Source organism: Paroedura picta, chromosome 2, assembly GCF_049243985.1.
Source record: "Paroedura picta isolate Pp20150507F chromosome 2, Ppicta_v3.0, whole genome shotgun sequence".
NCBI lineage: Eukaryota > Metazoa > Chordata > Lepidosauria > Squamata > Gekkonidae > Paroedura > Paroedura picta.
In genome coordinates, this window is record NC_135370.1 from 130706782 (window position 1) to 130730315 (window position 23534).

Here is a 23534-nt window from a genome sequence, read left to right on the forward strand (position 1 = left end):
ACGCGGGAGGGACCGCTTCATAACCATTGGATAAAGTCAACGCCGGTCAAGATTCAACTCCGCCTTTTCCCCAACTCCCAACCATTTGAGAGACTGCAACCGCGGGGTCTGCAATAGGCTAGATGACACGTTAGTCGTAGAGAATATGTCCACCACTTTTTCCGCAGGGTGTTGGAAACGCTCGTCTCTTCCAGGTTTAGTTGCACAAAAGTGAGGGGGCAGCATTCAAAAATTTGAAGATGCCATATGTTGTTGTGGCTACCACTACAGTAAAGTAGCGATAGAACTTCCAGATGGCAAGTATTGCTGTAGGTTCCCTCTCCCAGAAGTGGCCAATCTAGGGATGCCAAATGATCACTTCTGGTGGGCAATCTCTGCCCTCATCTATTGCCAGTGAGAGAAACACAATGGTGTTAGGCTATCTGCCAAAGTCACATACATCCAGACAAAAAACCAATGCTCTTGAAACTCTGTTAATGCCACAGACTCTAGTTGACATGTTAATTATAAATCCAAAGTTTTGACTATATGTGCTGAATGTAATGCAACATCACTTCCAGTCTTGTACTGCTCCTGAAGGGTGTCAGGTCACCATCTGGTATCCCTAGGCTGTTCTCCGTGTACCACCAGGACATTTCAGTGGATTTTTTTAAAATGGCAATTTAATAGCAGTATATCACATTACATTAAAATAACTCCTCTGAATTCTCAGCTTTCATTTTTTTAAAAGTCTCTAGATATTATTTTCCTTATAGCTCTGCAACAAAAAGTTCCTGGAGACTTACTTTTTAAAAATGAAAGCTGGGAATTTAGAGAACCCGTTATATATACATATAGGTCATTCTCAGCACACCAGATCTGGGGATACTTCTGTCTGGAGACTGAAGCCACAGACAAGACAGATCCTTACAAAAACCTGAAAAATGCCCCATATTAGCAGATCAATCTGAAATTGGCGGTGGGTAGATGTGAAAGAAATTTTGGAACCAAGCAATGGTAGATTTTTGTTTTAAATCTCAGCCTCCATGTCACTTGGCTGCAATTCTAAATACACTCTCCTGAGAGTTAGACATATTGAATGATATGTGATATTTTCTTCAGGATTTCTCCAGCTGTACTGAGATTGTCAAAGCTGTGCATAATGAAATGATAACAGGATGTGGTCCATGTGTTCATGTTTTGTCTCTTCAAGTGGCCTGTAGTCTAACCAGTTCTGCTTGTTTCTTCAGTCTTTCAAACTATGCTCTACACTCTGGTGTTTATCTATTTGGAAATACAGGAACAGCTTCCGGCATTACCACTGCTCTTCATCCTATGTCAATATCTTAACAACAGAACTCTGTAATTTTTTTTTTTGTTTGTTTTCTTCTGGAAATCCTTCAGTATTTGTTTGCAGCGACTCATTTTACAGGCCACTTCTTGACATTTGTATTCCAAAATGTACATTCAATTAAATTAACGCACTTTAAAGTTCAGAATTAAAGCCCAACGATTTACATATTTACTGTCATCTCAAACATCTTTTTTTATCTGTCTCTTGAGGGGCGATTAGCTCGAGCACTTCGTTCCCAGGCAGAAACAAAAAGCAGTCTCCTGGCATTATAACGATTTATTGTGGCATATGTATTTGCCAAAATAAATGTTAGACTGCAAAACTTTTTCGGTGAGTCTTGCTGTGATAGAATAACTCGCCCGCCCTTTAAAATCTTCATTCCCGGATAAGCTCGCAACCTTGGTTATCGAAACTACAACACCCATAATGCATTGCGTCTCGCTTTAAACAAACCACCGCAGCATATGTCGTTTCCTGTTTCTATGTCTCAGGCAAGCCGGTTGCGGGGTTATACAAAACTTCTGTTCCCAGCATGCAAAGGGAATAGAATTGGACCGTCTGATTGGCTGGATGGAAGGAGACGCTTTCCGTGTGGTGGCGCGGTTCCCTTTTGGGTCGTCTTCAGCAAGTCCCTGGAGAAGGAAGCGGCTGTGATGGTGGCGGTGCCCCGCTTAGTCCATCCCGCTTGGTGATGGGTGTGTGGGTTGATGCTGAGCTGTGGGGTGTAGAGGGTACGACTTGTGAGTACTGAAAGGTGGACTGCTGCGCCTGTTCCGCGCCTGGGGTGGGGGCTGAGTTCAAGTACTGATGCCTTTGAGGATGGTAGGCTACTAGTCTGTGTTTGGGGGTTAAGGCTTTCTCTAGAGGGGGTTGAAAGGAAAACTCCGTGGCGAAGGGACTGGAAGGGAACCATTTTAAGTAGTTTGTAGGTCTGTTGAGCACAATCCTGGAGTGGAGTGTGAACTGCCGACAATGCGTGTTTTCTTCATATTTTCGTTCTCGTCTTGGAGAATAAATATTTTATGGACTAAGCAGGTAACAAGAATCCCTAGGTATAAAGGAATTGCCCAGTTTCAAAATCCTGCATTCTCTTACCAGCCTTTTTATAATGGAAGATACATTGTTTGCACTTTTGCAACTTTTAACACTGTGAAGACAACAGTAAGTTGCAGTGGGGATTATCCAAAATTACTTAAAAATAGAGAGTCAAATGTTTTCAAGGTGGCAGTATGATAGATTCCATGCCAGTGGTCTTCAGATTGTGTTATATAGAGGGCCAGTAGTTTTTGAAGCATTTGGGGTGGTTCTGAGATCACAGTGGAAAAGTATTGGACATCTATGCATTTATTTGCTATATTTGATCACTGCTGAAGGCACAATCGACTTATTTTAAAAGCCAGACATTCTTTTTCCGAAGGAAGTGTCCACGATTAAAACTTTCCTGTCAAAGGACCTTAGAATCATGGAGGTGGAAGGGAAGTGCAGGGTCTTCTAGTACAACCCTCTCCACAGTGCACACCTACCTGCTCACCCACTGTGATCCCTATCCCATGCCCAGTTGATGCCCCCCCACCAAGAAAACTAGAATCCCTGGTCAGTCTGGCCTGGAGGAAATTAATTTTCCAACCCCAAAGTGACAATCAACATTTCCCTGGGCATGCAAGAAAGGGCCACAAGAGCAAGCACTGACACAACTCTTCCTGCTCACCCACTCACAATCTACCTAGCATTTTTGTCAGATGGCTGACAAAATAGTCCATTCTTTAAAACTTCCAAAGAAGAATAGATTCAAATGAGTAGCCGTGTTGGTCTGAAGTAGCACAATAAAATCAGAGTCCAGTAGCACCTTTCAGACCAACAAAGATTTAATCAAGGCGTGATCTTTCGAGTGCAAGGACCCTTCGTCAGACTATTGATTAAATCTTTGTTGGTCTTAAAGGTGCTACTGGACTCTGATTTTATTGTTCCAAAGAAGAAGACCTCACCACCTCCAGAGGAAGCCTGGCCCCATGAAGAACTGCTCTGTCAGGATCTTCTTCTGGATGTTTAGCCAAAAATTCTTTCACAGTAATTTCAACTCATTGGTTCTGATCTGATCCCCTAGGGCAATAGAAAATGGCTCTGCTCCATCTTCTATATCAGCCTTCCTCAACTTTTTATTGTTGAGAAACCCCTGCAACATTAACTCCCACCCATTTCAGAAACCCTTCCAAGGCTGTCAAGAAACCCCAGGGTTTCACAAACCATTGGCTGAGAAAGCCTGCTCTGTATGATAGCTTTTTAAATACTTGGAGATGGTTAGTTGTCTTTTCTCCAAGCATAACAGACTAAGATCCCTCATCCTTTCCTCATACAGCTTGGTCTCTAATCACCTCACCATTTTCATTGCCTCCCTTTGTTTGTCTACATTTTTCTTCAGTTGTGGTGCCCAAAACTGAACATAGTACTCTAAGTGAGGTCTAACTAGAGCAGAGTAAAACGGTACCATCACCTCCCGTTATCTGGACACTATTTTTCTTCCATATAAAGCAAGTAAGAATCCAGTGTGGTGGTCCCTGAAGAGCAAACCAGAAGACCTGCTCTTGGTACAATTTATTTAGCTGCAGCAGTACTCATTTTTATCTCTCAGATAATATTGTAGTACAAGTTCTGAGTTATCTTAGTGTGTTTTTAAGTCTAAACTTTTAATACAGCAATGATCCGATGTCTATGGTCAAATGTGATATTATTAGAGTTTAGAGTGAGTAAGCCCTGGCAATCTGCTGCTGCAATGTTCCCAAAGTTTCAGGAAAAATTCGCCTTAACTAATATTTCTTTTACTGTAATTCATGGACTGTGCAGTATTTCTCTCTCAAATATGTTCACGATCTTATTATGAAGTTTTCTGTTTTTTAATGAGATTTTTAGACTGCCCCTTTCCAACAATGGTCTTGGGGTAAAAGGTAAAGGTAAAGGTATCCCCTGTGCAAGCACCGAGTCATGTCTGACCCTTGGGGTGACGCCCTCTAGCGTTTTCATGGCAGACTCAATACGGGGTGGTTTGCCAGTGCCTTCCCCAGTCATTACCGTTTACCCCCCAGCAAGCTGGGTACTCATTTTACCGACCTCGGAAGGATGGAAGGCTGAGTCAACCTTGAGCCGGCTGCTGGGATTGAACTCCCAGCCTTATGGGCAAAGCTTTCAGACGGCTGCCTTACCACTCTGCGCCACAAGAGGCTCTGGTCTTGGGGTAGCTAATATTAAAATACAAATTCCTAGAAATATTTCTTAAATCTGTTAGAAATTACTTTTAAATCCTAAAAACAAACCAGTGCTTCACAGAAACTCCCTATGAACCTTATCAAATAATGGGTGCAATCCACTAACGTGCCTCAAAAGTTTTCTAACTTGCTCACTGTAATGCAACACCCACTTAGAATAAGAACACATATTAAAACATTTTGAAGAAGCAAAAACGGCAAAAGAAACAAAGTCTACATTTCTTTACACAATTTGTACTACTGTGATAATTCACCAGGCCATTTGGATTCTGCTATGTGAGCCCCTTACATCAGGACAAATAAAAACATATATAAGCCATTTTGAAATGTTTTCCACTGAAACAATAAAGTAAGGGCTAACAAGCGATTCAGAAGCCTGTAAAGTATCTGGTTCAAATTGTTTTAGAAGACAGCCCTTTATAATTGCATATATTGCCCTATGGCCGGGGGAAGTAATGAGAACTTCTAAAGCATTGAAGGGTTTAAAAATGTCAGTTATGTCTAGTAACTGAGGCTACTGGAATTCCTACCCAATTTTAGCATATCTAGTCTAGCTACCTTAAAACAGTCCAACATGGTTCCATTTCATCATACGTCGCATTTACTTTAAAAATTTTATTTGTTTAGTTATATTTGTATACCACCCTCCCTTGTGGCTCATGACAATTTATATTGGAAAATTTCACAAAACAACAGTATAATAAACATCTTGATTTGAAGATATAACATTTTTTAACAATAGGAACTTGTATCAAAATGAAATCGTTTATGGATTAACATTCAACAAAGGAACATTTGACTCAATTTTACTGTTTTTCTGTGAGTTCTGATGGTGCGACAGACCTCAGTGCTCTGGTTCGAGGCTGGTTAACTTGTCACTGAAGAGCTCCATTTTTTTCAGGTATTTTAGAGTTGTTTTAGTGTAGCAGGGCACTGATGTTGTCTGGGAGCTCATTCTACGTGAGGGCCAGGAATGGGAAAGCCCTGGCTCTGGTTGAGGACAGACAAGTCTAGCCAGAAGCCCCTATTCCTCCACTGGTAAAAACATGGCTAAATTATGTGGTAAGAGTGGACTGGGAAGTGAAAATGGCACAGGAACAAAGTAATCTGAGTGGCTGCTGAGGTTTAACCATTGCCAATGTAGAGTCTAAGCCCAGTGGCCCATAAGGCAGTGAAAAACTCGGGTTGTTTCTAGTCACCAGTGGATCAGTAGGATAGTGGCCCACTGGGTAATTTCCCTGAAAGTTAAATAGCCAGTCCTCCCCCATCCATCAGCTTAAGAGTGTATGACACTGCTTAGCACAGAACAATAAGACTGTTAGAAGTGACACCATATCTTTTGAGTGTCATGCCTTGTCTCACGTTTTCTTGCTCATGGATAACTCATTGGAACAATGTTTCAGGGGATATTTGGATGAATAGATCTCTGAGCTCAGGTTGTATTGTTTAATTGCGGATAGTTCTTCTGTTTTCTCTGTTTCTTCTGAGTTGTGTGTGGTGGTGGAATTCTTCTTGATTAGCTTACTTTGCTGGTCTATGACCGTAATAAAGATATGTCTGTCTGTCTTGATTAGTTTATTAAATAATCATTTTTTAAATGTTGGGTGTGTTTTTCTTCCTGCTATCCTGTTTTGTGTTTTTTTGATGCCAAAAACCTGGATAAATATCTTTCCCCCTTAATAAAACAGTAAGGGCGGTTGGGGTAGGCTGAGTCCAGGATCACAATTGCCGGATTGGCCCCTTGCTCCTGGACTGACAAGTGGAGAGGCCAATTGGGAGGTGCAAAGCGATTCCACTTGTCAGTCTGCCCCAATGGCCCAGTTGGGCAGCACACGAAGCGCTCCTTCAAATTACCCCTTGGACCCGCCCTCACCACAGAGCTGCCATTCATCCCGGCCTTGCCCCCCCCTTTACTGCCGTGGTGCTGCCCATGCTCCCTCCTACTCTTTGCCCGCTTCCTAGGAGACATGCTGCTTCACGCTGCCGCCCACCTCCCCCTGAAGTATGTTGCCCTCAGCATGGCTGCCGCCTGCTGCCTTCTGGACACCCTCCAGCTCGCCGCCCGAGTAGAACACTGCAACCCGGATGGCTACGGCCACTGGGTCCACCTCCCTGAGGTGGTTGCTGCTGGAGAACAGCTCGTCGCACGGAGGTCTAGCCAGGTAGCCCGGGGATGCGCGCCTGGGTCCTTGGCCTGCCTCGTCACCTCCGCTCTCCCCTCCACTGGTGGCCCACCTCTGACGCCCGCACCAATGCGCGGCCCTCGCCGGGGGCCGGTGGGGGGCCTGGCGCATGCCCCGGCCCCTTCAAAGCCCAAGTTTCCTGCCCCATAAATGCCTGCCAAGCCTTGGAGATGCTGTGCCAGGACTTTTTGGGGTAGGGGGGAGGACTGGCAGGAGGGCTGCCAGGGGGAAGAAACGGGATGCTAGCGCCCATTGTATTTACGGATACAATGGGCTTTAAATCTAGTATTTTAAATATGTTCTCAAGTGTCTTCCCATTGATAGGACGGGAAGAATCCTCTGGGCAGGAGTTTGTATTTTGATGGAGATACTTCTAACCATTTGCTTTGCTTTGGAAGGCTCACTGAGTAAAAGAACCCGAACTCTAGCTTGTTGCCTCTTTGTGGTACAAGAAATTGCTTTGCAAAAATGAATTTGTACTTGTCTTTCATGGCAGCAGCCAATAATATTTGAATTCAGACAGTATTTTTAGACTTAATCATAAGTGGCTGCAGTTGGTTGGACAGTTGATGGAAGCTTTAAACTCACTCTGCCATAGTGCACTGTTACTCTGATAGGCTAATTCACCAACATAGGTGTAATTTTAGATCTGCTTGGCAAATGTCCCTTTGATTCTCCTTGCTAACAGATGTGAAAAGTCATGCCTGCACCAGTGACCTCTTTGTCCTTTTTAAGTGCTTTGCATCCCTTTTGCACTTGCGTCTGAATTCCAGAAGGGCTGAGCCAATTTTGAGCAATATCCTAAACGTATTGACGGGCATCAATTCATTAAACTACAAAGTGATCTTAGTATAGAAAATTGGGGAAGCAGAACAGGTCATAGCCCAAAAGGAAATCCATAGCATTCAACTCAAGGATTAGGATTCCTGCCTGTTGCATGTTCTTCTGATTATTTTAATCTGAAGTTTATAAAAAAATCTTTGTAGGGATCCTAAAAACAATGGTCTTGAACAAGCTTCTCTGTAATTGGTGTCATGTTTATCATGTAAGCAATGTTTATCATTTTTTTCTGAATAGATGTTTAACAGCTTTCTACCGAGAATGAATAGTTTTCCCCAGTAATTTGAATTTTTGTGTGTAAGATTTCCTTTGGTAGTTTTTTGATAACTATGATGAAATCTCTTTATATGAGCTCCAAGTGCAAGAAGCATTTGAGTATTTATTTACAAGAATGTGCCTCCATGTCACATATCCTGGCAATCCTTGTATTTAACAGCAACTTAGCATGGAAGACCACTGATACAAATATAAGATAAGCAGGTAAATGTATACATTTCAGTAATCAGTTCCTGTAGTTTGTTACCATCATGGCTACTGAGTAGCTTTGCAGTTTTGCTTCCCTTTTTAAGAGTTTGTTTCCTGGAGAAAGTTACGTTTGAGCACATATATTATCAATGCCTTGCAGCATGCACATGGGCAGAAATCCAAACATTTCTTCTAGCAGAAGAGCTAATCATGTTGCCAACCCCCATTACCCACATCACACCACTCACACTGTTCTTGAGGGTCTCTGAAGAGCATAATTTGGGCTGGCTTACACTGCAGCAGGAAAAGGAACACTGTTTGGGGTATTTTCATTACTTAATTAATCAAAGGAAATTAATCCTGTGCTCTGCAGTCATATGACAGAGAGCCTCAAGAACTGGGTTCTAAAACAAGGGAAACGGATTAGCTGTGTTTAAAGTTGTTTCCACCTCTGACCTATGGCAGCTGCCACTGCAAGTTCTCTTCTGGAAGCTCATGCCACAACTACAGGATATGATAGTATTCAGGGAAAGTGTGAAGCCTCTGCGAACTAATCTAAGAAGAATATTCAGTACCTCCATAATTTAACATAAACCTTAATCAAGTACAGTGAATGGGGTTGAATCAAAATGTAATTCTCTATTATTCATAATGGTCATACTTGTTTATTATTTTTATTAACTGTTGAAAGTATATCACATCTGTCCTTCCAGCAGTTCTTAAAATAACTGTAAGTTAGATGAGTCCCTGTGAAAAAGGCAAGGGGTATGATTTGCCCTGGCAAAAAACAAACAGAGCACTAGGAAGGTGTCACTTGTAGATAATGCTTTTAACTGTTAAGTTACTGAGTTACACTTTTAACTTGCTATCTTCCATTCTTCCACTGTAAGGCAATTCACTTCCTGGCAGCTTGTTTTAGAGAGGTTTATTCTGAGGAATGTTGGGCCAGCTGTCATTAAATAGCTGAATGGTAGTCTTTGAACTTTTTTCCTGGACACTGTTGGTTTTTCCTGTTTGATATCATGGGTCTACTTGTTTTCTTGTGTTCTCTGCTGATCCTATTCAGGTTCTTCTCCCCAGTTTTATGACCATCTTCTAACGTGTTCTGTCTTCTATAGTGTCCATGGCTCGACATTTTCACTGTCATTTTAATTGTGGGAACGCTACTGCAGATGGAATCTGATATGCTTCAGTTCAGTTTAAAGCCAGCTTGGTGCAGTGGTTAGGAGTGTGGGTTTGATTCTGTGCTCTCCCACATGCAACCAGCTGGGTGACCTTGGGCTCACCACAGCACTGATAAAACCGAGCAGTAGTATTAGGGCTCTCTCAGCATTACCCACCTCACAGGGTTGTGGGAAGAGGAAAGGGAAGGCAGATGTAAGCCACTTTGAGACTTCTTTGGGTAGAGAAAAGCAGCATATAAGAACCAACTCTTCTTCTTCAGTATATTATTCTAATCAATATTGAATACTTGTTTACTTAAAGGAAGACAAGGATTTTCTCCATGCATGCCATCAAGAAAGTGGGGTCTGTCTTAAGTTTACATACAAATTAGAGTTAATGTAAAGTAATTACAAATACTTTTTTGTATGTTTTTTTTAAAGAGGGTCTCATCAACTTGCTCAAGCTCATCTTCCTTTTGAGTAAACACGATAGTTATCACAGTTTAGACATTTTTTTAAATGCAAGAATTTGATCGAAGGTACACTGCAATCAGGCTGTTATGAAAACAGATTATAGCTAAAGAAGATATAATTGGGAATGGAAATTAAAGGACATATGCTGAACAGTTCAAATTCGGCTTCAGTTACTTACAACATCATTTACAAAAAATTAAGCAAGGTTAATGGATGTTTCTTTCTTGTAGGAGCGGGGTGAGATCTTTTCAAAGTATTCGCTATGGTTCAAGAACGAAAATGTATATTGTGCCATATAATATACGCCTCAAAAAAGGTAAAAAAAAAAAAAGCATTTCAAAACTAGTATAATAGCATTTTTCCAATAAGTTCCGTGAAATTAAAATCTTTGTCCTCAAAACAAACTGGTCCATTAAAATTTTTTATATATATAATATTTATAATATATAATATTTACATTTATATATTTATCACAACTGTGGTATGATTAAGTCCTTAAATGTGTATTTGACTTGTACTATAGATTAGAACTTTGATGCTAATCTTAGGAAGGTAAGCAGGAGCAGAATTAACTAGATAGTTTGTACGAAAGGCACTGTAAATGCTTGACGGAACAGTACTAAAACAGTACTAAAATTTAAGTCAGTCAAACTATTAGACCCTGAGTCCTCCACAGGGATATGGTGCCATGGTACAGCATGTTTTTAAAATTTTAAAATCACTGTAGAGGAACCAGTCATTCTGTGTTAAACAGCACAGGGCATCTTTCATCCTCCTACATCATGGTCTCCAGCAGGATCAGACCCCCATGTGAGGGTAGATCGACATAATTATACCTCAGTGATAAAAGAACCTAAAAACAAACAAACAAACAAAAATTAGGCTTTATGTCCTCTTTGCGCTTGATGAGATATATATGTCATTTGTAGCAAAAACAAGACCATTTCCATAATTTATCTAAAATATTTGTCCCACACCCAGTATTCTTGATCCAGTTTTTGTAATGAATGAATTGTGATTTCTCTGCTTGAGCAAGTGCAAAGTAAAACAAAGACTAAAAACATAATCAGGCATAATAAACCAAGAAGACAAGGATCCATCACACAATCAAGTCCTCAGTTATGAAATAACTTCATGGATGACTCATGTGAGAAGACCTCTCATTCAAATCCTTGTCTTTAATAACAACCTTTTTTCTTAGAATTGATATAACCTCAGGAGTAAAATTTCTCAGAACTCTGTTTACAGTCTTCTGGCCAGACAGTTACCAAACCAGGGAGGTGACTTCCCAGAACCAAATGATCGTGGTATAATAAGAATTGAATGTAATTCAGATGGAGAACTATTGTTGCCTGGATACCTTTGACACTATGCATTTTGTGATTGCTCAGATGACTTTTGGAGATCTTACTCTCTTTTCATAAAGCTATCTCAGGCTACTTGTCTGCCTACTTCATTACCGCCAGCTCTTACTGCTAGAAGCTCTCCATTGTCATAAGCAGAGAAGGGTAGTTTCTTAGCTGTACTCTTCAATTGAAGAATTCAGGGATTGGACCAGTGATGGTTATGGTTCCCTTATGTGCAATGCATGTTTGCTGCCAATGAGCCATAGTGCTTTTGCATGAATAAGGCATGATATAAGAAGCTGGGAGCACATCTGCTCTGTCATTGACAAGCCTCCAACCTAAAAATTGAAACAGTTTAATTTATATAGAAACAAACACAGCAGATACAGTTTACTTCTTACATTTCACTGATCTTTACAAACAGTTTAAAACCAGAACACTCTTCTTAAAGCATGTACTATATATTCTGTATCTGATCTCTTGACTACCTTTCATGTATACCTGTTGCACTAACTTATCTAAATCCTATCAGTAGGAGGAGCCAGTAGATAAAGAGTCGGTCAGAAGGAAGGAGTAGAATGACTTTTTGGATAGAAGTCCACCATATGGCTGAAAAGGAAATTGTTCCATAGATGTTGAGTATTTGGTAATGTGTTATGCACCGCTTTTTAACTATTTATAGCTTAAACATTTTTTTTTTAGGAGATGGATGAGCACATGAGAAGCATGCTTCATCACAGGGAACTTGAAAATCTGAAGGGAAGGTATGCTTATAATGGTGTCAGCTACATATTGATGCAACTTGATACAGTGTTTTGAAATTAAATAGTCCTATTTTATGTGAAACGAATTATAAGACTTAAATCTGCAGTGATGTCCATAGTTATGTACAACTGAGTCAATAATTTTTGGGTGACTAGATTTTTTTGGTTCTCATGAATACCCATTGCTCAAGACAGTAATGATGTGCATTCAGAAACTGACTAATCAAATTCTGAATTTGATCCCTTTTATTTGTCATATAATATAGTCAGTAAAAATAATGGTAATCTCTATGGATTGTTGGATATGAGCACTATTATAGAGCCTCATGTCTGCACAAGGGAAATGGGATAAGCAGCAGGGAGGAGGCATAACTCAGTATATAATCTGGTAGGGGCATCTTCCAACCAATAAGGTTAACAGGTTTTCTTTTTCGATTGTCTTGTAGGTGTTTCTGTGGGCAGTGGTTTTTATTTTCTGCCGGTCACTGAACCGTCATCACATCACACTATATATATGTATCTATACACGCACACTTACAGAAACACATAGATACATGCAGTATGGTCTTCTTGTTCCATCTTGAGTTCTGATGGTGAGCCTGTCTGTTTGCCTGAGGCTAATGTTTGTGTGGTACTCAATGACGGCAAAGGCTGCAGCTGGAAAGAATGATAGAGGCAGAGTCTAATTTGCTTTTGCAGTCTGGAAAAATTAGATTGTCAAGGGGAATGGAGGCAAATGTTCCTTTCCCCAGCAAATGGCACCTTACTTTGAAGTTTGAAGAAGTTTGAAGTTTGAAGATTTAAAAAATAAAGGATTCAAACTGGTGTAATATATCTATTATTTTATTTATTCATTAAATTTCTATACCACCTTCCCCTGAGGCTCAGGGCGGTTCACGTGAAATGTGGAGGAACTAGAACAATACATCACACTCAGTAGCTATGTCACGGGGATAGTAAAAATAATGATAGCAGCAATAAACACAGAGAATAACAATCATGGTTGATTGAATACAAACAAATCCAAATTGCTGTTTTTTCCTATTTATCTCTGGAACCTGTTAACCATTTTTGTTATGCTGTATGTCAATTTATTCTCATACTCTACCTATAAGTTTGAACATGTTACTTTCATTCCATAACATTGTGTCTGAGGAAGTGTGCGTGCACATGAAAGCTCATAGCTTGAATAAAAATTTGTTGGTATTAAAGGTGCCACTGGCCTGAAATTTATTCTGATGCTTCAGACCAACACGACTACCCACTTGAATCTATTTCCAGGACATTTATTCTGCTCATTTTCAGGCCATTTAAACCTAGCAACTGAGCAGGGCAGCCCACCTGTCAGCTGTTAGGTTTAAATGGCTACAAGCCATTAAGTGATCCATTTTGCTTCTCCCCCCCCCCACACACACACTTCAAGGTGGGAGGGAGTGAAATTGATCGCAGAAGTGGCTGGTAGCCATTTATTTGTTAGATATGTATCACCCTTCCACTTGACAAATGGGCTTTGGATGGTTCACAAAATCATCAATTAAAACACCCATGGTCAGTTAGAAAATCAGAATAATAAAACATCTAAAATCAGTTTCCTAGCATATTGCTTTTCAGATGTTTCCAGGTCCATGGGGCTAGCAACTGAGTTAAAAAGAAAGAAAAAGAGACGAGTGGGGTCACCCAGGGGGCTGGTAACAAGAGTTTCTTCACCCACTGTCAACCAAAGGCCTGGCTGAACAACTCCATTTTACAAGCCCTGCAGAATTAGAATAAGGCCCCCAGAGCTTACTTCTCAATTGGGAGCATGTTCCACCAGGCTGGAGCCAGGACGGGAAAAGCGCCAATCTTGATTAACAAAAGCTTCAGGCCAGGGACTACTATCAGGTTCCTTCTTGGAGGAAAGCAGTTCCTTCTTGGGGGTACAGCAAGGGAGGCAGTCTTGCAATTATGATTGTCCCAGATCATTAAGGGCATTAAAGGTCAACACCCAGACCTTGAACTGGATCCAGTTTAAGCTTGTCAGCTGATGGGCTGATCTGTCAAGCTGTTAGTAGTTTGTTTCTAAGCAGGGAGAAATAAAATTGAATGGCCTGAACCATTCAGGGCTTTTGGCTCAGTTCAGAAACACCCCAACTGTATTAGGTTTTTCCAGTTCATGCTTATTCCAACTCGTGACTGAACATCAATTTAAGAAATGCTGCTTTAGCACCAACCAAGGTATATCACTGAGCATTGCTGTCTTCAGGCTAGGTATATGCTAGCCAAAAATAGCAAGGGAAGGGTTTGTTTTATAGGGCATGATAGGAAAGCACTGGTGTGGGTTGTGGTATAACTTCAGAAATGTGGAAAATGTCATTTCAGAACTAAAATAGAAACTTTTATTTGGTGTCTCATGAGCTTGTATGTATAAATGGGATGGGATCATGTGTGGGCAGGGACCTATATTTCAAGCTTGTACTGGCCACTCCAAAATGATGCTTGGGCCCCATTTGTATCATCATTTTAAGGGGATGATCTTTTCTAGAAACATGTACATTCCCAAAGATGTATGTTGTTTATTACTTGGGTTGTCATAGCAAAATATAGTACTTGGCTTCTTTTGGCTAATGGCCTGTATAATAGCGGTATTTCTGAGATTACAAAAATGCTAGCCATTTACACATGCATAATTTGGACTGGTGTGATGCTATCATCGGTAGTTCTGAATCTTGCTAAATTGTCTGTTAGATGCCAAGCCTGTTTGCATAAGCTCCTTTGGGGATGTGAGCTTTTAGTCTTTCTGCTTTCTCTTCTATTGCTGTTTTCCTTGTTGTATTTTGGGTGTCATGCTGTTTCAGCCCTAATTTTTAATCATTACATCAGTTTGTCTAATATTGGTGTGATCACTGTACTTTATTTATGTAAAACATTTGTTCAGTCCTCCTGTTTTTTTAAAAAAGGGACTAAATCAGCCAACAGCAAAGTTTAAATGGAAAGTACATAAAAATACAAAGGCAAGAAAAATGGGAAACTTATGTCAGCTCAGCTAGCCTATTCTGCCTTTGTGAAGATTTTATTTGCACTTAAAAGTCTAAAGCAGGATTTCCCAACATGACATCCATGGGTATTGTGGTGCCTATCAATACTTACCTAGTACAAGGATCACAAATTTGGAGTCACATAAACAAATATATAACTGCTGCTGTATTTGGAAGTAATTGAAATATTGAAGTTGTCTTCAAGGGTGGCCTTACATGGGACACATTAAAATAGTATCTAGCCTCAAGGTTTTTATGGTGAAGTTTTTAGTGTCCTATTGCTTTTATTTGATTGTCTGTAAGCCTTTGGTGGAAGAAAGGCAGTTTAAAGATATAGAATCATAGAGTTGTAAGGGACCTCCTGGGTCATCTAGTGCAACCCCCTGCGCAATGCACATTAAATATATGGTTTACTTTTCTGGGTTTTGAAGCAGTCCTGAAAAGGGTTGAATAAACATTCTGAATTCCTAAACCACAATATCAAGTTCTAGAACTTGTTGGACTCCCTTCTCAGGCAATTATTTTTTTTAAGAGCTGAACTCTGAAGAAATGGCATATAAATATGTATTGTTTCTCATGTTCGAGTTCTATGAGTACCAACATTTCCTTCTGAATCCCTCAGTGTCACAAACATTTACTTATATTGAGATGGATAAATGACAGGAAGCAAAGAGAAGGAATAAATGGACAGTTCTCACAATGGAAGGTGAATAGTGTAGTGGCCAAGTTTGCAGATGACACAGAATAGTAAAAAACAAGGCTGACTGTGAAAAGGTCCAGGAGGACCTCTGTAAACTGGATGAGTAGGTGACAGTGTGTTAAATGAAGTTCAGTGTTGGTAAGTGTAAGGTGATTCAGGGGAAGATTGCCGCTGTGACCTGTTGTTGGCTGTTAAAAGGAACTGGTTGACCACTGTGTGAGACGGAATGCTGGACTATTCTAATCCAGCAGGGCTTGTTTTATGTTCTTATTCATGATTCATGATGATGATGAATTCAGCATGGGGGGTGGTGTTAACTGAACCGGTCCCAGTGAATCCAGCATATCCATTATAAGTTCTTTCTCACCCAGCCTCTATGCAACATAATTAATTAGTTTGAAAAACCCTCTAGTGCTCCATTGAATCGTAGATTAGATGTGTTTATAATAATACTGTTTCAAACCTCTGATCCATCAAGATCAGTATGTCTATTCAGACTGGCACCAGCTCTTCTGGGTTTTTGTAGCGTCTTTCACAGATTGTCCCTTTAACTGGAGATGCCAGGGGTTGACCTTGGAGACTTCTGCATGCAAAGCAGAAGCTCTTCCAGTGGGCCACAGCCTCTCTCCTCTATCCCTTAATCAAATTAAGTTTTCTCATCCTCCTTCCAGCCACAGTCCCTACACTCTCTCAAAAACTGATGATGAGGGGATCCTCAGGAATGACTTGGGAGGTAGCATGGAGAGGACCTGCTGTACCAGTTATTGGCAGCTGCTGGCCAGGCCATGAGTGGCGGCATATAAATATAAGAAAAATAAATGAATTGGCGGAATGTCCTCCCTTGCATAAAAGCCTTCTGCTTCCAGAAATGTTGTGTTTGGATCCAGCCCATTGTACATCTTCCCAGAGCAGCACGAGAGAAGTGTGCTGTGTTCCATAATGCAGAGCTCAGTGAATCTAAACCGTCCTCTCCTACGTGCCTTTCCTTGTATGCGTCCATATAGACTACTTTAAAAATGGATTGGAACAGGGCATGGAGGGTAGGTCATAATAGGTCTGTTACAGCCATCGTAGCTAAAAATGGAGCCTCCATATTCAGAGGTGCTTTGCCTCTAGTTACTAGAGATTTATGACAAACAGGGAATGGCTGTCTGCCGTGTCCCATTCATGAGTTTCTTAGAGGTATTTGTTGGAAACCGGACATATTGGGGGACTAGCTTGTGTCGGCATATGTGATGCCCAGAGTTGAAGTAAATGAATATGCAGTGTTCTTGTAACCACTGAAGAAAGATGCCTTCTCTCTCGGCACCTTTTAAATTAATAAAACGGAATGCTTTCTAGTAAGATGTGTGAAGAAGATGACAAAAACATGGGCATTTCACCATGTGCCTTCTTTGGGCCCAAGTGGGGCCTTTGTTCACTCTCTGAATCCAGCATATCTGACCTTCCTTTGGGCACTAAGAATCCATCTGTTCTTTCGCTGAACAGCTGAGGGTTGGTTGCCCTGACAGCAGAGTGTCATCAACATTAACTTTAGCCATGTAACTCGAGCTTGGTTATTCCAGATAATTTTTAGAATCATATTTTACATTGTCTGATTAAGATTATTATTTTTTTTTTTTTGCAACTGCTGAGTCTGCTATCAATTTAGGTGCTACGTGGTCCTCTCTAACTTTGTTTGTCTTGGGATTTTATGTTTTGTTTCCTCCCTCTTCTGTTCTGTTTTGCTGTTCCATTCTATTTAACATTCGTAGTTGACCTGGCATGAATGCTTTATATCTGTGGGATCCCTAATGAAGTATTCAAGCCTATGGTATTGGGTTTAGAATGCTTCTGTATATTGCATGACACATTTAAAAGAATCCCTTTTCTCTTATTTTTATTGCTTGAAGGCCTCCCTGTCTAAATCCATATACAAACAACTTCTCATGCAGTTAATAGGATATGTGTGATATCCACTGGAGAAAAATCTCTATTCTCGCCTAGAAGCCAAATAGCTGAGGCTGTTTACTAAAGCTGCCTTCCTATATTACTCCGTGTGAGGAGATACATGGGCCAGGCACATGTGCAAGCCCAGAAGCAAGTTGGAATCTCCTGCACTGTGTTGGTTTAATATGGATGTCTGAATACAGCCTAAGAGATTACTATTTCGTTCTTTAGCTCAGTAGTCCCCAACCTGCGGTCTGCGGCCCGGTGCCGGGCTGCGAAGGCCAGGGCGCCGGGCCGCGGTTCCCTCTCCCCGCCCCCCCCACAGTAAAAAACTTCCCGGGCCGCAAGCTGGCTGGGCCGGAGCGGTGTGCGGCGCCGAGGGGGCGGCCTCGACGGCAGGGCGCTGGGCGTGGGCAGGCGGAGCTCTGCACAGCCTTCAGCGCTCTCGCTGGCGGAGCTCGTCCCGGGTCGGCCGGCCTTTCCCCACCAAAACCCTGCCAGGTAGGTCGGCCGCCACCAACACTGCAAGGACAGAGAGCGGTGGCGGCGGCGTCTCCACGTGGCGAGTAGGCGCGTGGCCCGGGGATGCACTCCGAGAGGAGGGGAGCAGCCGGCACGTGGCCGGGGTGCTCGCCGGGAACCGTGCCGCCATCCCCTCTTCCCCCAGAGGCTCTCTCTCTCTCTGTCTCCCGCCCTGGGAATGGGGTGGGGTCGGCGGGCACTTAACGGTGGCCGCAGAAGCCCGGCCTGTCTGGACCGCGACCTGTTGTCTGCATTTGGCGCGGCTTAGGCGGGGGGGGGCAAGGCAGGCGCCTCAAGGACCGGAGGGGCCCCGGGGCAGAGCCACCAGCAGCGCGGCCGCTCCTCCTGCCTGGCTCCGCGGCTTCCCCATGGGCTGCCCCCGTCCCGCTCCCCGCTGCAAACCGAGCCGTACGCCAGGCTGGCTGGCTGGTGCGGCCACCCCTTGTGCCGGAGCCACGGCTAGCGGAGACCCCCCGTGGGCAGCCGTCCGGCCGGCCAGGCAGCCGGCGCCCGCTCTCTCCCTAGCTGGGGCCTGGTGCGCCCTCCCGACTCCCGCTATCCTTGGTGCTGCGCCGCGCTGCGGCGCGCCGGCCGTCTACGCGCCTCCCTCCGCGCCCGGCTTCGCGCCTCCCCCGATCTGGGCTGCGGAGCGGGCAATCGGCTGACGGGCTCGGCCTTCCTCCGCCGGCAGGGATGCGTGAGTGCCACGCATGCGCGATTTCGGCAGCGCAGCGCGCAACTGCAGTCCGTCCGCGCATGCGCGATGCGCGGGCGGGGCTATTGCCCCGCCGGTCCCCAGCCGAAAAAAGGTTGGGGACCACTGCTTTAGCTAATTTCCCTTGATCAGCAGTGGCTATCCTCACAAGTGCCCTGTGTCATAAAGCAGTGTGTTAAAGATCTGTTGCTGAATATAAAATGGGAAACAGGGAATGGGGAACAGCGAAATATATAATTTACTTTCATTTATTTATTTTATTTGTTATTATATTTCTATACTGAGCCTGCTTCCTTTGGTTTAAAAGTGATAGCTGCACAATAAGAGCACACTGCTTTTAAGTATGTATTCACAACAGACTTTTCCTGAATTATATCATACTTCCATAATTTAAAGCTTTGGCTAAGAGCTTGTGCGGGGACACTGAGGTATCCCTCCCCCACCTTTGAATGCTGCATTATAAATTGCTTCTGAAAGTCTCCTTAGTTTCAAAATATATTTATGTGTGTGGGATGGTGATTTTCTATAAAAGGAAGACCAAAGCCACCTTGAACTTGCAGTTGTACAGTTCTTTGGATTGTGGCCTCCAGTTAGGAATTCCTAACTCAGTTATTTCAGGAATTAACTGAAAGTGTGAGTGAAATCCGCTTTTGAAAGCCTTACTCTTTATTTAACATCCATCGGGCCTCTTACTAAAGCATGCTGAAAGCCATTAGTCCTAATACCTTGTGAGTGGGTGAAGAAGCTCTTCCTTGGTTTTGCCTTTCACATTTTTAAAAACGGGAGAGGTGGAAGGAGGTTCTCAGGCTCCATTTCCTTTGATGGGGATTCTTTGCAGAATACTGAAGATGGTTGTGGCCCCGGAGACAGGGATTTCTGACACTTCATTAGCAAATATTTCTATTCAAGTGATTTCACAGCTGTGCTAAAATCCACATTACAAAGAGACAATGGCATGAAGCTTTGATGTAAAGTAAAATGCCTAAAACATGTTTGCCTTTCCCTGAATAGATTATCAAATTTGTTTTTTAAAACAAACAAACCAAATAGCCGCACTCGCAGAATAGATCCTCTTAGTACAATGATTCCCTAAATTGTGAGTTCAAGGGAGATGAACAATGAGGAGCCAGTATGGGTTAAGGGGATGTGCCTTGAACAAAGAGAGAACTTGTGGCATAATCTTAAAACTTCTGAATGTGAAACCCTAGAGTGGCTCCAGCCACTCTGCTCAGCAGAGTCAGAAGCTTCCCTCCAGCCAGAGAAGCCTTCCTAGTGGAACTCTAGTGGAAGGGCAGACTTCACTGAGCACACTGGCTAGAGTCACTCCGCCCCATTTTCATTCCTTCACTGAAGCTGCATTCAGCATTAGTTAACTAGTTCAGGAAGAATGAACACATTTACGGAACGTTTCTGGCTCACAAACCCTTACTGGCCTTCCTACCCCACTACTCATGTGGAGAATCACTCTGCTTACCCATTTCGTACAAATGCAGATATGTGGATGAATCAGGATTCTCAGCTGGAGTTTAATCCAGGGGTCCCCACCTCTGTGCCTGTGGGTGCTGTGGTGCTGGCCATTGGAGACATGATTGACTGTGCAGGTTTTTAAAAATGTCACTGTGGCGGTGGCTATAGTGACTTCACGGTGTGACTGAAGGCAGTTTATTTATTTATTCGATGTATTACTCGCCACTCTTATAATAGGCTCGTGGTGGGTTACAACAGTCCATTCAAACCCATCTGGACATACATTGATACAGATTTGTAAAAACCGACTCCTAAAACAGTTAAAAAACCATGGCTAGCCCCTCATGGCTAACCTGCTAGCCCCTCAAAAATCTAATATAGGAGTGGGAGATGCATGGAAGCAAGAAAATACTTTTAAATGATACATTTGTTTTAAAAGGCATCTTATTAAGCCTCTGCCTAAACTGTTGAAGAATTTCTAAGAGTTCTGCATAACTCCCTGTCATTTTGGGAATGATGCTACCTCCTACAGCAGCCATTTTGCAGTCGCACCCACTACCCTGTATTAGAATTCTTAAGGTGCCTGCAGTAGGGTTGGGAACTCCTGGTTTAATCTGTGCTTAAAATCCTCATGGATGGGAAAGAAACTAATTTTGATTAATCCCCACATCTGCACTTGTACATGGCAGTTAATGGGTAGGAGTGAGATGTCTGAGTGCAACCAGTGTCTAAGTAGAATTTGGGACATGCCATACTGTCAGAAATATAGCTTTATGCTCTGAACCAATTAGTGAAGGTTCTTTGCTGGATAGAACTGTATTGTAGAACACAGTAATGTAATATGTTAATTGCTGTTCACCCCTTTCTTTCAAATGAAGCGTCCTTATTTTTGCATGTGGGTTGCTCAGACAGTGCAGGGCTTGCCAGCCTGTCAGTCTTAGCTGAAATCAGAGTATGCCACTTGTCTGACACAGTTGTTGGCTTCTTCCAACTGAAATAATTTTGTGTCCCTAGGGATGATCCCTTGCAGAGTAGAGAGTGGACTTCACATGTGTGTTCTGAACCAAATAAAGTACAGTAAACTGGAGACTCCCTCCTTTCATTTGCTGTGCCATGGAAGTCTTTGAATTCCAGGCCACTGTGCCAGCTGTCCCAGTTCAAGTTTCCCTTCGTTAGGATTGGTTACAGGAGTGTTTTCTCCCCTCCCTTCTGCTGACTTTCATTGGAGGGGGACAGCTGAGGCAGAGATTAAATCTAGTCTCTGTCACTGGGTTTTCTCAGTGCAGCTGGCACCATGGAGGTGCTTCAGGGCGGCTTCTGCTAGCTCTGCAAGCCCTCCATCCTGCCACCACCTCCTCAATGTTTCCTCTGACAAGATTTTGAGTACAACAATCCAAGAAGAATTCCAACTGACACTGATTATCCCCCTAAGTCTCTTACCTCTTGATTGTTGGAAAAGAATCTAAAACCTTACCAAGAAGCCATCAAAATCGGCTAATCTACAAAAGGAAAACTTTATGAAGTTAAAAGAAAAAAAATTAATGTGGGCTACTAGACCTTGTGGGTGATTGACCTGCAACCTGCCCATTCAGAGGAAACTGAGTCAGAGCAGCATGCCTGTGGGAAGAATTGAAAGCCCACGTTCTCCATCTTTCCCCAGGGACAGCAACCATGAGTGCCAGGTGTGTCGAGTGACAGTGGTGGGCTTGTCATCATATGCTAAGCACATCTCCAGCCAGCTGCACAAAGACAACGTTGAAGCCCACGATGGAGAAGAAGGAAAAGAAGAAGCTGACGAAGAATACTTTGACAAGGAGCTCATCCAGTTAATCAAGCAAAGAAATGAGCAGAACCGGTGAGTGTATCCATGTTTCAGTAGTTTAGAAGTGTTTGAGTTCTCTGTAAGGCTCTGTGGACATAGAATGTTGGCAAGGCTGTTCAGGACACTTAGCATGGTCTGCCACTGCCTACAGTTGGAAGAGTCGTAAGAGTTGGATAAGTTACTATTTTTAGTATACAGCTTTCGATATTTGGTATGTAGCTGAATCACGCTTTCCAGAGCAGAGGACTCTGAAAGTTGACCCTAATGCAAACAATAAAACGGCACGTTGATTTGAACCTGTAGCTGAAAGCTGGTCATTTCTTGTGCACATAACTAAACATGTGCATTGAGGTCTTTTCAAGAAGTACCGCGTTCCTGGCTCAGACTGTGAATAGCCTGGCTGGACCTTTAGAAAAGGTCGCAGTATCTGTGCCTGTAGCCCTGACACTCTGCCTATTCCCAGGCCAAAAGAGATTGCGTGTAGTATAAACTGTGTTTCAGGGTTATGCAGGTATGATTATGTACATATTATGTAGAAATTTGTAATTATAAAACTTCTTAGAGTAATGTTAGTCCTGTGAAAGTAGGCTGCTTATAACTTTTTTGCTGTATGGTTCTGAGAGACTGTATTTCAAGTGAGCCTCGAAAAAAACTTTAGTTCAGTTAAATTCATTGTCAGTCCAGTACATCTAGATCTTGAAACTCCACCCTATGTATGTTTATGTTACATTAGATCTTCTATAGATCTGGATATTAAGTTGCAGCCTGCCTTTGAAATTATTGTGAGATGTGCATTACTTGTATCATGTTTTACGGTTTAAAGAACAAGGGTCAACTTTTGTGACATTATACAATCGTTGCTTTTTTGCTGTGTGAACAAAATGTGCCTGTTTGTGTGGGGGTTCTATTGGGTCCTCCTACTAATAATCCCCTGTCCCCTAATTGGGATTTTCAAGGGCCTTTTTGGGGGTCAGTTTCTGGAGGAACAGGAGCTATTAATGGAGGGAATATTAATGAAGCCCCATCATCCTTCCCTTGCACATAACTGAAAGTATCTTTTGATCCAAGTTCACCAGTTCTCTAAATTAAATATTACCCATACTGGTCAGTGTTCTAACAGATGTGATTCTTCCACTAACCAGAAAATATATATTTATATGTTCTAGTAGTGGGATTTTCTAAGAGGTGTTTAAAATTTCCTTGTGGTAGCATCCTTGGGAGACTAGAAAGGGTGTTATCCTGGAATTGTTAGTACTTACATATCTTTCTGTCGTCTGGTCTAGTAATGTCGATATCTGATAAGGAATCCCCTGTGACTTAGGCACAAACCTTATGATTGACTTTTCTTCTTGGAACTTGCCCTGATCCATAAATTCAGTGATCTCTATCACCCATTTATGGAGCTACTGGAGACTTTGAGAGTAGTCAGAGTTAAAAAAAGGATATGGAACACGAAACCATGTGCATACCCATGATCAGGAGTTGTGAAGAGGGATGCCATAGTGTGAAATGTTCCTGCCCTTATGTCTCCAGTAGC

The 23534-nt window shown here is 42.4% G+C and overlaps 1 protein-coding gene across 2 annotated transcripts in view; it reads left to right on the top strand.

Moving 5' to 3' along the window:
- The first annotated feature begins 1915 nt into the window (after nucleotides 1-1915).
- ZNF106 (zinc finger protein 106) overlaps nucleotides 1916-23534 on the top strand; it is a 52076-nt gene continuing 30457 nt past the window's right edge. Inside the window, exons 1-4 of one of the 2 annotated variants that reach the window (XM_077322748.1) lie at nucleotides 1916-2073; nucleotides 9949-10034; nucleotides 11767-11828; nucleotides 21836-22030. In XM_077322748.1, the coding sequence (XP_077178863.1) occupies nucleotides 9981-10034; nucleotides 11767-11828; nucleotides 21836-22030 (311 nt within the window). In that variant the 5' untranslated portion in view covers nucleotides 1916-2073; nucleotides 9949-9980. The remainder of the gene's footprint in view (nucleotides 2074-9948; nucleotides 10035-11766; nucleotides 11829-21835; nucleotides 22031-23534) is intronic. The other variant, XM_077322749.1, reaches the window with a different exon arrangement.